The 14099-nt window shown below is 43.4% G+C and overlaps 1 protein-coding gene across 5 annotated transcripts in view; it reads right to left on the bottom strand.

Annotated features, from left to right (window-relative positions):
* LOC125438244 (multiple epidermal growth factor-like domains protein 6) overlaps window positions 1-14099 on the bottom strand; it is a 281987-nt gene that overhangs the window by 87692 nt on the left and 180196 nt on the right. For all 5 annotated transcript variants that reach the window (XR_007245317.1, XR_007245318.1, XM_048506532.1 and 2 more), the window contains one exon: window positions 12829-12951. Coding sequence is in view for 3 of the 5 variants with exons in the window: in XM_048506532.1 (XP_048362489.1) it covers window positions 12829-12951 (123 nt within the window). In the remaining 2 variants the exon portion in view is untranslated. The remainder of the gene's footprint in view (window positions 1-12828; window positions 12952-14099) is intronic.

The following is a 14099-nucleotide window of genomic DNA, read 5'->3' as shown; positions in this document are numbered from 1 at the left end:
CCCAAGAGCGATGCTGGATGTAGTGATAGTCACAGACGTAGACATAGACACAGAAGATTAAACAGATCCATGGTGGGTAGGTGTACAAGGGCTACTAGCCATGGTGATTAAAGGGGTCCTCCATGTTCAGAGGCAGTCAATCTCTGAATACTAGCGCCAGGAGGCAACATCAGAGAACAGCCTCAACCCCTATGCCTTGATGTTGGACCTCCAGAGGAACTTGTCAGGCACTGATTGAAACAGGGTGCTGGACCAGATGGACCACTAGTCTGATTCATTGAGGTTCTTCAGATGTATTCTCCTTTATGTTCATAAAACCAAAAGGTTGAAAAGAGGGCCTAGCTGAGTGGCAAAGCACATATATGGAAAAGGTTCCAGGTTCAACTCACTGGCCAATTATCGACAGCTAACTCTTGCCTCGCTCTAGCATGGAAAGTCATGCTAGAACTGCTCTCGCTTTCTGTGAGGAAGGTGAGACGCACCAGAAGGGAAGAGGAAGTACGTCGGGACAAGAAATCTCTTGGTGCACAGCAGGAAGAAAACATGTTGCGACAAGAAATCTTGCCCCAGTGCGCTTCAGTTCCCAGTGTGCACCAGGAGCCCCCTGGAGCCCCATCTATAATCAACCATTAAAAGCATGTCAGGAAGTCTTGGGAAAGTCCTCTCTCTCCCAGAAACCCTGGAGATCTGCTGACCAAGCAGATAATAATACATGAGACCAATATTCTGTCTCACCATAAGGCAGCTTCAAGACTAGATCAGGCATTCTGAGAACTTCAGTGAACGTGCTCGCCAAGTGAACTCACTCAGTCAAGTGACGCAACCCACACACAAACCAAACTTCAGATTTGTTTGTTGCAACATCACTGTTCACTGCCCAACTTGAACACTAAGTCAAGCAGCTCAGGTGCCTTCAGAAGTCTAGGCCTTCTTCAGAGATGTCCCACCAGACAATGATCTGGAAGAATGTATCTCCTATTGAGGCAGTTACTTTGACTTTGGTAGTCAGTGTGGGCTCCCTGAGTAAGGCATCCCTTTTACAGTTAAAATGTGTTAAAGGCCATTTTTTGAACTGCTAGGGATGGAGAATAAATTCCGACTCCCGTGAAGACTGGAAGTATCTAGCCTAGGGAGGAAAACAATGAGTGGGGTTACTGTTCATCAGATTATTTCCACGGATTGGCAACATATATTTCAATACCCTTATAATTGCCACTTGCTCACTAGAATGACTTGCAGAGACAATACCCCAGTATCTCCATTAAAGGACTCCCTATGACAAGGTTAGGAAAGACTTCGAATGAGAACTTGAGCAGCCGCAATCAGAGTAGATCATATGTTCCCAACCCCTTTGAACCTGTGGGCACCTTTGGAATTCTGGCACAGGGTGACATCAGCAACCGGAAATGGCCGCCAGAAGAGTTGGAGTCACCCACATAGAGGAAGTTTAAGCACCACGCTGAATATGCTGGGGACCCCTGGAGTAGACAGAAGTGGAAAAGGACCAGCCTCCTGACTCTAATATGTAAGCTTTGTAATGCTATTAGTTCTTGTTGTCTTTATCATCTCTTCCATACTTTGATAATGATATCTGTAGGGACCACTCTGATTACCACTATGTCAGACTATACAGAGAAGCCATTGAAATCTACAAGCACATGGACAATTTCAACAGAAAGGAAGAAACCATGAAAATGAACAGAACTTCGGGGATGGGGCAGTATAAAAGCCTAATTAAATAAAAATAAATAAACTTGGCTGCCAGTTTTGAAAAACACTAGAGTCAAGACAGAGACTAATCAGCTCCACACAAACACAGGATGACTTATAGACAATAAACAATCAAAGGGAACAAAGGCCAGACTACTTCTATTTAGATGCCCTCCCCTATTGACCTTGCTATCTCCATTGTTACTCACATGTTACACTTTATTGATACTCACTTGCCAGGCCACTCCTATTCAGATGCCCTCACCTATTGACCTTTACTCACAGGTATATAAAGTCCACTTGCTTTCCTTTCCTACTATCAGAACCTCTGAAGATGCCAGCCACAGATGCAGGCGAAACGTCAGGAGAGAATGCTGCTAGAACACGGCCATACAGCCCAGAAACCACACAGCACCCCAGTCTGTAGGGATTGTTTCCCATTTTTACCCTTTCACATTCCTTCTCAGTTCTGTGACAAACCTACCTCTGATCCATCTTTTCTAACTGAGCAACTGAAACATGGGCCTGGGAGCCTTCGCTTTTCATGAACAGCTTACGGCAAAGCTAGTGCAGAAGTCAGACCATATGGCGCTGAACGTATGATGAGTTCTCCATGGGAGTTTGAGGGGAATTAGGCTGCAAAATTTGGCAAATGCGCTCTCTGCTACATCAACGGAAATGCAGGTCATCACCAACTTAATGGGATCTAATAATTTTCAGCCAACCAAGATCATATTTCCTTCTTGGGAGAACAACAAAGTAATCCAACCACAACAGCAAAGTGACCTGTGCCGCGAAATACACAGAACCTCCATCCATTTGCACAAGACTAGTAATTGCTTTAATGCTATGCATTAAATCAGTCCAACCATTTTAAAAAGTCCTTAATGAACAAAGGAATGGCAGCTGTCTCTGAAGACATATAATCAAAGTCTCCAGTTAGATGTTGTTTACCTTCTATATTTGTAGTCCTTCCTGTTAAACAGAGAGAGAGAGAGAGAGGAGGAGGAGAAGGAGGAGGAGGAGGAAGAGGAGTTTGGATTTACACCCCATTTTCCTCAGCTGTAAAGACTCTCAACAAATAATGTGAACAAAAAATGGCTAGCTGTACAAAGACTGAATAATGTAACAGTGTGAACCATATCTACTATGGGGCTATGATGCCTCTCATGTCCCTAGTTCGTATGTGTTCAAGCACGAGTCGCCAATCAACATTCTTATCGAGTAAACAAGATTCTCTAGACTAAACTGAAAACCCACTAATGAGCAACCAGAATCCATTGTAATTGGGTTTCAAAGTAATCTTCGGAGGCTACAGTAATCGTGATAGTTTCACAATTCAACAGGCTCGTTCCATATTAAGTCGTTCCAACCGTTCAAGTGGGACTGCATTTACCTCAGCGCTGCTAATCTCTGGCTGCAAAATGTGAGTTGCCCAACCCTTCTCTTTGTATTTGTGTACAGGAAGGAATCTCAAAGCAGCTTGCAAACTCCTTCCCTTCCTCAACCCACCATAACAGACACCTTGTGCGGTAGGTGGGGCTGAGAGAGTTTTGAAGAACTGTGACTAGCCCAGGGTTATCCAGCAAGCTTCACGAGAAAGAGCAGGGAAACAAATCCAGTCACCAGACAAGAGACTGCCGCTCATTGGAGGAATGGGGAATCGAGCCTAGTTCTCCAGATTAGAGTCTACTACTTTTAACCACTACACCACACTGGCTCTCAGAGAATAAATGCTATTAAATAAATCTAATGGTTTTTTTTTTAAATCAAGCATTGAACACTTTCTATTATAATAATACAGTGTCTAAGGAATGAAAGAGACAACCTAGATCAGTCGTATTGTCCCTTACAATCTTACATTTCACTTGGAAATTGTGTGCGAAGAAGACTAGCAAAGTTTCTTTGTCCTCTTTTTCGTTCCTGTCAGACTCAGGCATATCTCAGAGACGTTGAAATGCAAAGCTTCAAGCCAAAATAATGCCCATTATCATCAATCCTGCTTTCAGGCGAGGAGATCGGATTTGGGCAATCAGGCTTAGACCAGGATTTAAGGGTTCAGCTGTCCTAGTTCCTTTACTTCTGTGATAAGAATGTAGCCTCTATTTCTCAGTTGATTTTTTCCCCTACTCGTGCATGTATACTGCCTGTAAATATCTGTTAACTCCTTTAATTATGAGCTCATAACAGAGGAAAGTCATAATTATTGTGATATCTATCAAGGCCATTTCATTGAAGCCAGTTATTAAAATCCAAAATGTATAAAAGTCACATCAAGGATGAAGGAGGGGCATGGAGAATTACAATCATATATCTGCAAAGAACTTGGAAGCAGCAGCTAGATATGATTGCTAGCTTTCTTAAGGGTACATCTACTTAATTATACTCATGGATGTCCTTCTGCTTTATCTAGGTATATGGGTATTCTGGACCCTATAAGACACAGGTGTCAAACCTGCGGCTCTCCAGATGTTATGGACTACAGTTCCCATCATCCCCTGCCAGCATAACATCTGGAGGGCCGTGAGTTTGACACCTGTGCTATAAGATATAAAGTGGGAATACACTCAGTTAGTTGCTACCTATGACTCTGCTACCCTTACAAGCTAGTTGGACTCAAGATTTGCTCCTAGAAAATGCCCCCCAGACATTTTTTTTTTTGCTTTCAGTTCTCACTTTTAGTTCTCTCACTGGATGAGAGGATCACCAGCAAGGAAGAAATGAAATGGGAAAGTGACCTCCCCACATCAGACTAGTGGGATTGGCATGGAAATGGAAGGGAAATGGGATATCAGTGGGCCCAGACAACAATGACAGCTTCTTCAACCTGGCCAAAACTGGAAGCAACTGTTCAGTGAGATTCCAAAAAGAGTCATTTAGAAGCTGCCTGATAAAAGTTGGAATGAACTTCCTCTTTCAAAAAAAGAAATACTGCTGGGTGGTTTAGAAATAGTAAACAATAAGCATTCCTGCCAACAGGTAGTTTAGCTTTACTGAAACACTATATTATCCCCCTGGATTTTACTTGAATGGGTGGAAAAATAAACATTCTCAGAAGTTTCCTGCCTCAGGAGCTAACATTTCAGTTCTATTTCCCTTCAAGGGAAGCTGTACCAGTGATTTCTATCGGATCAGTCTGCAGGGACGAAATAGGTAAGAGGAATGGGTAACATCCATCAAATATCTATTTAAGAATTTTAAAATATTCCTATGGCCAAGAGGTTGGTATAGGAATGTAGCCTGATCAGCTCATCAGAACTTCCCAGTTAAATACTGCCACTGGCTTTGAGGGATTTAAAAGAGAGAGAGAGGACTATTGGCCATTATAGCTAGCTGGGACTCCAAATTGTACATACATGCATGTATTCTTGAAGCTCCATTATACTAAGTCAGATCTTTGGTCTATCAAAGTCAGCATTGCCTACCGTAGATGTAAGCAGATCTCCACAGTTTCAGGTAGAAGTGTTTCACATAAACAACTACTTGATCCTTTCAAGGCAGCCAGCCTGGTATAGTGGTGGGCTCTGGTCTGGAGAACCGGGTTTGATTCCCCACTCATCCATATGAGCACCAGATTCTAATCTGGTGAAACAGGTTTGTTCCCCCACTCCTTTACATGAAGCCTGCTGGGTAGCCATGGGCTAGTCCCAGTTCTTAAAAACTCTCTCAGCCCCACCTACCTCACAAGCAGAGGTGGGATCCAGCAGGTTCTCACCAGTTCCCGAGAGTGGGTTACTAATTATTTGTGTGTGCTGGGAGGGGGTTACTAATTGGGTCTGCTTTTCCGTTAGAAATTTCATTAGGTCCAAAAATCATGAAGTCCTGTTGTTTCCTATGTGGCTGGTTAGCGAAGGTAGAAAACGGGATAATTCTCCCTGTTGGGCTGTTTTAAAAACATGTTTTAGAAATATGGTAAAGTTCCTTGTTTAAGGAAAGTATCCTTCTTTTGATTTCTAGAAACAAAATTAAGTACTTGAAAGTATTAAGTATTTGACAGGCAGTCAATTAGAGGAGAAGTAGTTGTTTCTGTTGGCAGTAGACGATAGGACTTGCTATAATGAGTTTAAATTATGGACAGAAAGATACCAGCTGGAAATTAGGAACTTTTTTTTACAGTACAATTTTTATATAGTAACAGAGAAATTATTAATGCCCCGCCCCCCGGAATGCCCAGTCATGCCCCCGTTGTGCCCCGCCCAGCCCTATTGGTGCTACGCCACTGTTGGAATCCCACCACCATGGGAACCTGTTACTAACATTTTTGGATCCCACCACTGCTCACAAGGTGCCTGTTGTGGGGAAGGGAACAGGAGGAGTTTGTAAGCCACTTTGGGACTCCTTGGGGTTGAGAAAAACAGGATATAAATCCAAACTCTTCTTCTTTTTCAACTGGAGACTCCGGGGATGGAAACTGGGCCCTCCGGCTTGTGAAGCAGATGTTCTACCCCTGAGCCACAACCCCACTATTAAGGTTCATAGATAAAATGAGTAATTGTCCAACAGCATTCAAAAGGTGGAGAGAGTTGCCAGCCAGCCCTGCCTTCCTGCAACAAATGACTAACCCCTCCTGGAAAGAACGCTGCTGGACCAGACGACCACTGGTCTGACCCGGCATGGCTACTCTTGCATATGAGGTGATTGTTTTTTTAAAAAGGGCAAACATTTCATTCATATTCATTTATGAATTTTCATGCTGTCTTTCAGCTCAACACCAGGCTCCCCAAAGCAACTTCAAACACTAAAAAAGCTCATCTATATATCAAAACATCATTATAAATCCAACCAGAGGGTTTAGTAAAAGGACACAGTACCATCAATCAACCAACTGGTAACCTCAAAGTTATCCCAGAACGAGAGAGGATTCAGTTTAGTCTAGAAATCTTGCCTGTCAAGATGGCACCCGCTTTAACTCCCAGGAGAAGTAATGCTACAACCTAGGGAAGAAGGTTTACTGGGGCTTTGGAATAAACAATGTGAGAAACCAAAGCAACTCCTGCAGCAATGTTTTCCCAAAGAATTAAAAGCAAAGTGGTTTCCTTTCTGACATTTGTCTCTTGACCCAAAGAGACTTCACTCCCTGGTCTCTTGCTCTCCAAAAACCTGTGCGTTAAGAGTTTTTGGCATTGAGTTGGCCCCGGAGAAGTTCACATGCTTCAGTTGCCAGCACTGAACTTAGAACAACCTTGGTAAAAGACATCTTGGCTTCAGCAGCTTATTGACAAGCACTGGACTTATTTATTGGATTGGTTGTCCTGTATCTGTCCCTCCCTCCCTCCCTCCCCCCACCACATACAAGAGTTGAAGAAGAATTGATTTTTATTCTCTTTCTTGAGTCTCTAAGAGGCTTACAAACTCCTTCTCCTCCCCACAACAGACACGTTGTGAGGTAGGTGGGGCTGGGAGAGTTCTGAATGAGTTCCGGGGTTTTTTTTCTACCAAGAAGAAGGAGGAGGAGGAGGAGGAGGAGGAGGAGGAGGAGTTTGAATTTATATCCCCTTTTTTCTCAATTGTAAGGAGTCTCAAAGAGGGTTACAAGCTCCTTTCCCTTCCTCTCCCCACAACAGACACCTTGTGAGGTAGGTGGGACTGAGAGAGTTCTGAGAGAACTGAGACTAGCCCAAGGTCCCCCAGGCTTCATGTGGAGGTATGGGGAATCAAACCTTGTCCACCAGATTAGTCTGTTGCTCATGTGAAGGAGTGGGGAATCAAAGCCTGTTTGCCAGATTAGAGTCTACCCCTACACGAAGTCTAGACCACTACACTAAGCTTTCTTCATCAACAAACTTCATCTGTCAACTACAGAAAACATCTTCAAAAACACAGTAGAGATGAGACAACCCTTACCCCCATGCCATCACCCCTGTTTTCAAGCAGTAATTCACTAGGAGTGGGATGTTTTCCTGGCAGGGAACAGAGTAGGTTGGCTCTAAACATGTATCGGTGAAAAGATGTGGCTTTTGTGATGCAGACTGCCACTTCCACTGTTGCATTTGTGCAGGTGTCTGTCAGTATGAGAGACAGAGAGACAAGGTGGTACGTGTGTGATGAGGCTGTTGGTCTAGGGGCCCAGCAAACCTTGAGGCCTCAGCTGATACCCTCGGTTCTGAATCAGTTATTGCTATATTGTTATGTACTATTGTTCATGTATTGATTCATTATTAATGTATTGGATATTACATGGATTTAGGTTGGCATATATTAATGTGCTGCTAATGCTGCTGCTATTGTTCTCAGTAATTGTTAGTTTGAAGTGTTAAGTCGCCATCTGAAATTTGGTTCAATTTTAGTCCTATGCATTCTATCAGTGGTATATTGTTATGCTGTATTTGTTTATTATGTTGTTCGCTGCCCTGAACCCTTCAGGGATAGGGCAGGGTATAAATATAAATTTAAATTAAGTTAAAAATACTTATCACATGGCCACAGCTCAAAAGAGGAGGAGGTTTAGAGCATCCAGATACTCTCAGATTCTTCCACTGATCCAAGACCCAAGCTGCCTGGAGCCAGTGACCAAAGAGCCCTCCTCAGCCAGAACCTGTCTTTTTGGGAAGCACACAGCCGATGCTCAGCTGGGGGGGAGAGGAAATGCTTCAAAAGCTGCTCTCACAACCACCGATAGGATGGGAGGAGGCCCAAAGCCATGCTTATTCACCCTGCTTTGTTGGTAGCTCCATAGAGACTGGAAAAATGCATAGAGTGTCATGGACCCAATGACTGGAAGCAATGTATGCAACATTAGCCTTGTTTTCTCCCACAGTTCAGTGGGAGGGAGCAGGGAAGACTGGATGGGGGTTGGAGGTAGCCCCAGACAACCTGGGAGGTCTAGGTCCATTTGACCCTATTGTTCTTTTTTGAATTAAGCATTTGGGCCATTTTTATATGTTATAAGTCAGCGGTGGCGAACCTATGGCATGGGTGCCAGAAGTGGCACTCAGAGCCCTCTCTGTGGGCATGTGCAAACAGAGTGCCCCCCCCCCCCCACATACACATCTAGGCTGGCCTGGACCGCTGGGCTCGATTATTAGCATGAAACCTAAGACCTAGTTTTGGGAAAGCAGTGTAGGTAACCTTGTTAAGCACTGTTAAACCCCACTGATTTTCATGCAAAGAACTAAAGCACGATCCTTTATCTGGGAGTAAGCTCGGTTGCTGGCAATGGGGCTTGCTTCTGAGTAAACCCTCCTAGGGTCGTGATTCTCCCGTTGGAAGAGTTGCACGGTTGCTTCAAAGCAAAGTCACTGACTACCATCAAGCTTATTCCCGAGTAACACACACCTCGGAGTCAACCATTTTTTTCTAAACTAAAACCTCAGTATTCAGGTTAAATTGCCATGTTGGCACTTTGCGATAAATAAGTGTGTTTTGGGTTGCAATTTGGGCACTCGGTCTCGAAAAGGTTTGCCATCACTGTTATAAGTCCTCATGCTTGTGAGCCTTCGTTTGGAAAATGTTAGTTTTGTGACAGCCAATCGCAACTCCAAAGGAACAGATTATGGAGGAGAAAACATGGGGGAGAAGGCAGCCATTGCTTCTAGCCATGGAACACCAGTTCCAAAGAGAAAATGGCAGATACAAGACTGGGAGGCACAAAACTCCCACGGAACGTCTGATTCAAAGTCCTCGTGCCTTCACTCAACAAACAAGAGGACGCTGCAATATGGGAACTGTTCCTTAAAGCCTGTCACAACAAATTGTCAAATTGTCCAATTGTCCTTGTGTTTCTGCTTTGTTTATTAACCTCAGAGCTGCATGGAAACAATAAAACCACATGTTGTTCTGTTCATTTCCGTGTTGCTCTCACTGGGCCAAACACCTTACCTTCTGTTTAACTGTACACCACCAGTGGCCAAATATTTTGCCTGCCTTCCTATGGCTCATTTCCTTCCTTCATCCCTGAGCCTCCAACTTACACATCACCTCTTTGTTGCTGATGTGAAACACCCACAAGAAATCTAAGGAGGGTCATTTTTCCTTTACACTATTTCCTACTGCTTCAGCTGCGGTACCCATAGTGTTTCCTGCAGGCAAGCCAATGCAATGACTATCCTAAGAAACAGCAGAACAATCCATTGGCTGATCCCTGAGTGCATCGAGTCCTCCGCTTTCAAACAAAGCAATAAAAAAAAGAATGGATTCAGCAGATGTCATGTTATCCATACTTTACTGAGCTGTTTTTCACATTCTAAGCAGAAATCAATTGGGATTGCAACCGCAATCTCTCTGCGCCGATATGCAGATTTGTGAAGCATGCTAAATCCCTTCCACACTCTTGGCAACAACAATTGGAATTCTATGCCCCGTTGCTCTGGTATCTCAATTAAAATATCTATTTGCTTTTATTTTTTTGCAGGGTGATAAAACACAAACCTTTACACGATAGTGCTTTAAATGTATGTTTTTTAAATGCCAGGCTTCATTAATCATCTTTTTTATCGTAATGTAAGCTCTAGATTTCCATGTGCATCTCCAAGGACCAATATTCAGGGTTAATTGGCTTTCTTACACACAAAGGTTTAAAACTGGTCCACATTTAGGCCAACGAAGCTGGCAAAGCTCTTCTGTTTAACTCACCTAATTCCACACATCTCGTTCAGTCTCATTAGAGACAGCAACCCAGCCAATTTATGTAATATGTGGCCATTCACTGGAATTTCATGATAAACAGGAAGAAAAAAAGAACCTCTTCCATTCACACTGACATAAAACAAACAATGGAAAACTGCCTTTGAAACTACCTGAGGTTGCTGAAGTTCTACATATACCTAAGCCTTTTTCAGATGGTATGTTTTGGGATACCCCACAACACACAGCGGGAGTACAAATTACCAACAACCCTTTCAATTTGTGTGGTGGCCATCTTGTCTAAATAGGGTACTGGATGTATCTTCAAAACCAGCACACAAAGCTGAAAATACACATTGTATTTCTTCAGACAAAATACTCTGGGAAGCACTCACTTTCAGTAGATCATGACATCTGAAAAAGGTTTCAGTCAAATAATGGTCAAAGGACGAAGTATCTACAGTGAAATAATGAAGTATCTACCACTTGGGGGTTGGATCCTACTGATATTTCTGTTGGACTATGAGAGAGGAATGGCCTCTGATGACTCCTAAAAAAGGCAGAGCAGAGATTGTGGTAAAGAAAGCAGCTAAATGGAGGTGGGGATGCAGTGAGGAGGGGTGTTTGGCAAGACCTAAAGAACAAGAACATAAGAACAAGCCAGCTGGATCAGACCAGAGTCCATCTAGTCCAGCTCTCTGCTACTCGCAGTGGCCCACCAGGTGCCTTTGGGAGCTTACATGCAGGATGTGAAAGCAATGGCCTTCTGCGGCTGTTGCTCCCGAGCACCTGATCTGTTAAGGCATTTGCAATCTCAGATCAAAGAGGATCAAGATTGGTAGCCATAAATCGACATCTCCTCCATAAATCTGTCCAAGCCCCTTTTAAAGCTATCCAGGTTAGTGGCCATCACCACCTCCTGTGGCAGCATATTCCAAACACCAATCACACGTTGTGTGAAGATGTGTTTCCTTTGACCTTCCCTTGTCTCACTTGCACCAATGAAAAAGCTGGTAGGATTCAAATCTATTTTAAAAAACATTTTGTATTTCTTTGGTACCCATTCAGGTTGCCTGGGGTGGCTACAGATTTAAGATTCTCCCTCATGAGTAACAGGGCAATGGCACGTTACATGTACAGTAAGGTTGCCATCATGAGAACTCTCCTGTGAATCCTCTCCCTAAATATGTAGGAGTGCTGAGCTGCCTGTCTCCTCGTGATGTCAACTGGGAGTAGAGAAAAGTACAGAATCATACATCACAGAAATGGGAAAGTGTCTTTTCAGCAACAGTTCAGCGACTTGCATAACATACATTTCCTGCTCAATAAGGCCTGGTTTACACAACAGATTTTAAACCAGCCATATGTTCAGAGACCTCTGGTGACAACCGCAGCAGCTGTTAGAAGTGAAAGCTACAGGTATTGATGGAAAATCGCTTTCCAGTACTCTCAGAACGATCGCCGGCTACTGACTGGCCACTACCATCAAAAAAAAAAAGAAGATCCACCAGGAAATTACAATGAAAGGAAGTTACAGAAATGGCTTTCTTCATTTCGGTTGTTAGAAGGATGGAGGGCATGTGTGGGGACATTAGTGGGGCTGAGGAGAATGTAGTCGAAATCTCTTGACTGATAGCTGATGGAGGATTCTGAATCTGTTGCTGTGACTTCACAAGGTGAAGTACGAACCAGAGAACTGAAGATGTTTACTATGGCTTTGGCACAAGTCGGTGCATTACATACTGAGGATCACCTCTATTACGTGCACCGTCTAGGGAACCTCTTTTCAACACCACACATAAAAGAAATTCCACTACCTACAGAACAATCGACAGTTTCCACTCAGAAGATGCTGCTAAGTGCTGGTTCCGCTTACTTGAGAACAGTGGGCCCCCTGGATATTCTGGTCCAAGGCTGCTTAGAGTTTTAAATGATGGGATTTCTTTCCCATTGCCTTCCAGAAAGCTAGTTCTCCTCAGAAACCCTGTTGATACCTTTGCAATCTGCAAGGGAATATTAGCCGAACTGTTTTTCTACCTCTATCTTTACCTGTCATTCTATGGCTTGATTTTATGCCCTTTTCTTTTTACTGCTAGTTCTTATCATTTTGATGTTGCTATGGCTATAATGTTTATAGTTTTTCACACACATTTTATTGTGAGCTGGATTTGTGATTGAAAGCCAACAGGCAGCTGTGGTGAGCTTCCCAAAGACAGTAGGTTCATCAAGTATATTAACATGGCACATTTCCAAACACACATCACATACCTGAACATTTCATATAAGAGCACCATTAATACAACATTTCTCTAAAACTTGGAACACATGCACAGAACAGCAGAGGTGGTATTTAGGATACTTAAGTGCCATGTAACAAAAAACTGGAACCAAGCTGGTAACATTCCTGACAGCACGATAACATGATTATAATTTATTGGGGGGTAAATATATGTTTCTCTTAAACACCACAATGTTAAAGGTTTTCCCGTTTTCATTTTGCACTTGTAGATTTCCTTTTCCCCAAAGTACTGCATGGATATTACCGTCATTACTCACTTATGCAGGTGCGTCCATCGGTATGAAGTTGATATCCTGTCTCACAATCACAGTGATAGGACCCCACAGTGTTAATGCAACTCTGCTGGCAGCCTCCATTCCTTACTGCGCATTCGTCGATATCTAAAAGGAGAGAGACAGGTGGTTGAGGTTTAACAAGCTCACTTGTCTTCATAACAGAGCCATGTGTCGATCCTTTGCCAAGTGCCAGCCAAGCAATACATATCTTTAGACTGAACATCTGCAGGTAAAGATTGGTGGGGGAGGGAGGTGTTTTCAAATCAATATGTGCAACTTTGCTGCATCCCTTCCTCAACTTTCCTGTGACCTGATTTTTCAGACCCTAAAGCCTCCATTTCCTTAATGTCCTCATCTTTCCTTCTTCCTCTACCCTATACACACGCAGTAACTATTCTATTTTACATTTATTACCTGCCTCGGGGTGAGTTACATTAAAACATACCACATTAAAATCATGACTGGATTTAGTGGGAGTTACTCCTAGAGGTGGGATCCAACCAGTTCTCACCACTTCTCTAGAAGTGGTTACTAATTTTTTCTGAGTGCCGAGAAGGGGTTACTAAAGCAACCTCCCTGCCCAATAGGGACTGGAGGTGCGTGTAACAAACCAGTAAAGTCCAGTCAAAAGCAACCGTATTAAGTTCTTTATTGAGCTGGCATTCTTAGTCAGACACAGGCAATGCGAGAACTAACCCCCAAAACTCAAACAGCCGCTTATACAGGGCATCAAACAAGCTCCCGCCAAAAGAAGATAAACAGGTCAGGTTCTCACACAGAATCTCACACAGACAGTTTCACACAGGCAAGCGAGTGAAAGCAAGATAACCAAAACAGTGAAATTCCCCTTCCCGGGTGTTCTGCCAGAATCTCCAGCAGGACCTTTTCCAAGGTTGAACTGCAACCTTACAGTGCGTGTGTGCGGCGGCGCCACTGTTTGAATCCCACCACGATCGGAACCTGTTATTAAAATTTTTGGATCCCACCACTGGTTACTCCCCAATTGATGTATAATGTTTCAGCCTAAACGTGCTGCTCAAGGGGCAGGGTATAGGAAGAAGAAGCTTCCCCTTTTCCCGCAGCCATGATTCCACAACACAAGGTGGATCCTATCTATATTCTTCACATACCTGTGGTTTAGAAGGCAAGGATGTTATAGTGTAAATAAAGAATTAGACTGAACTCTGCAGGTTTGAATTTGGACACAGCAGGGATGAACATCTAAGCAGAGGCGGAGCAAGGGGAAGCTATGC

This window comes from Sphaerodactylus townsendi, linkage group LG08 (genome assembly GCF_021028975.2).
Source record: "Sphaerodactylus townsendi isolate TG3544 linkage group LG08, MPM_Stown_v2.3, whole genome shotgun sequence".
Taxonomy (NCBI): domain Eukaryota; kingdom Metazoa; phylum Chordata; class Lepidosauria; order Squamata; family Sphaerodactylidae; genus Sphaerodactylus; species Sphaerodactylus townsendi.
The sequence above is the reverse complement of the archived record's forward strand: the minus strand, read 5'-3'. Positions and strand labels throughout refer to the sequence as shown.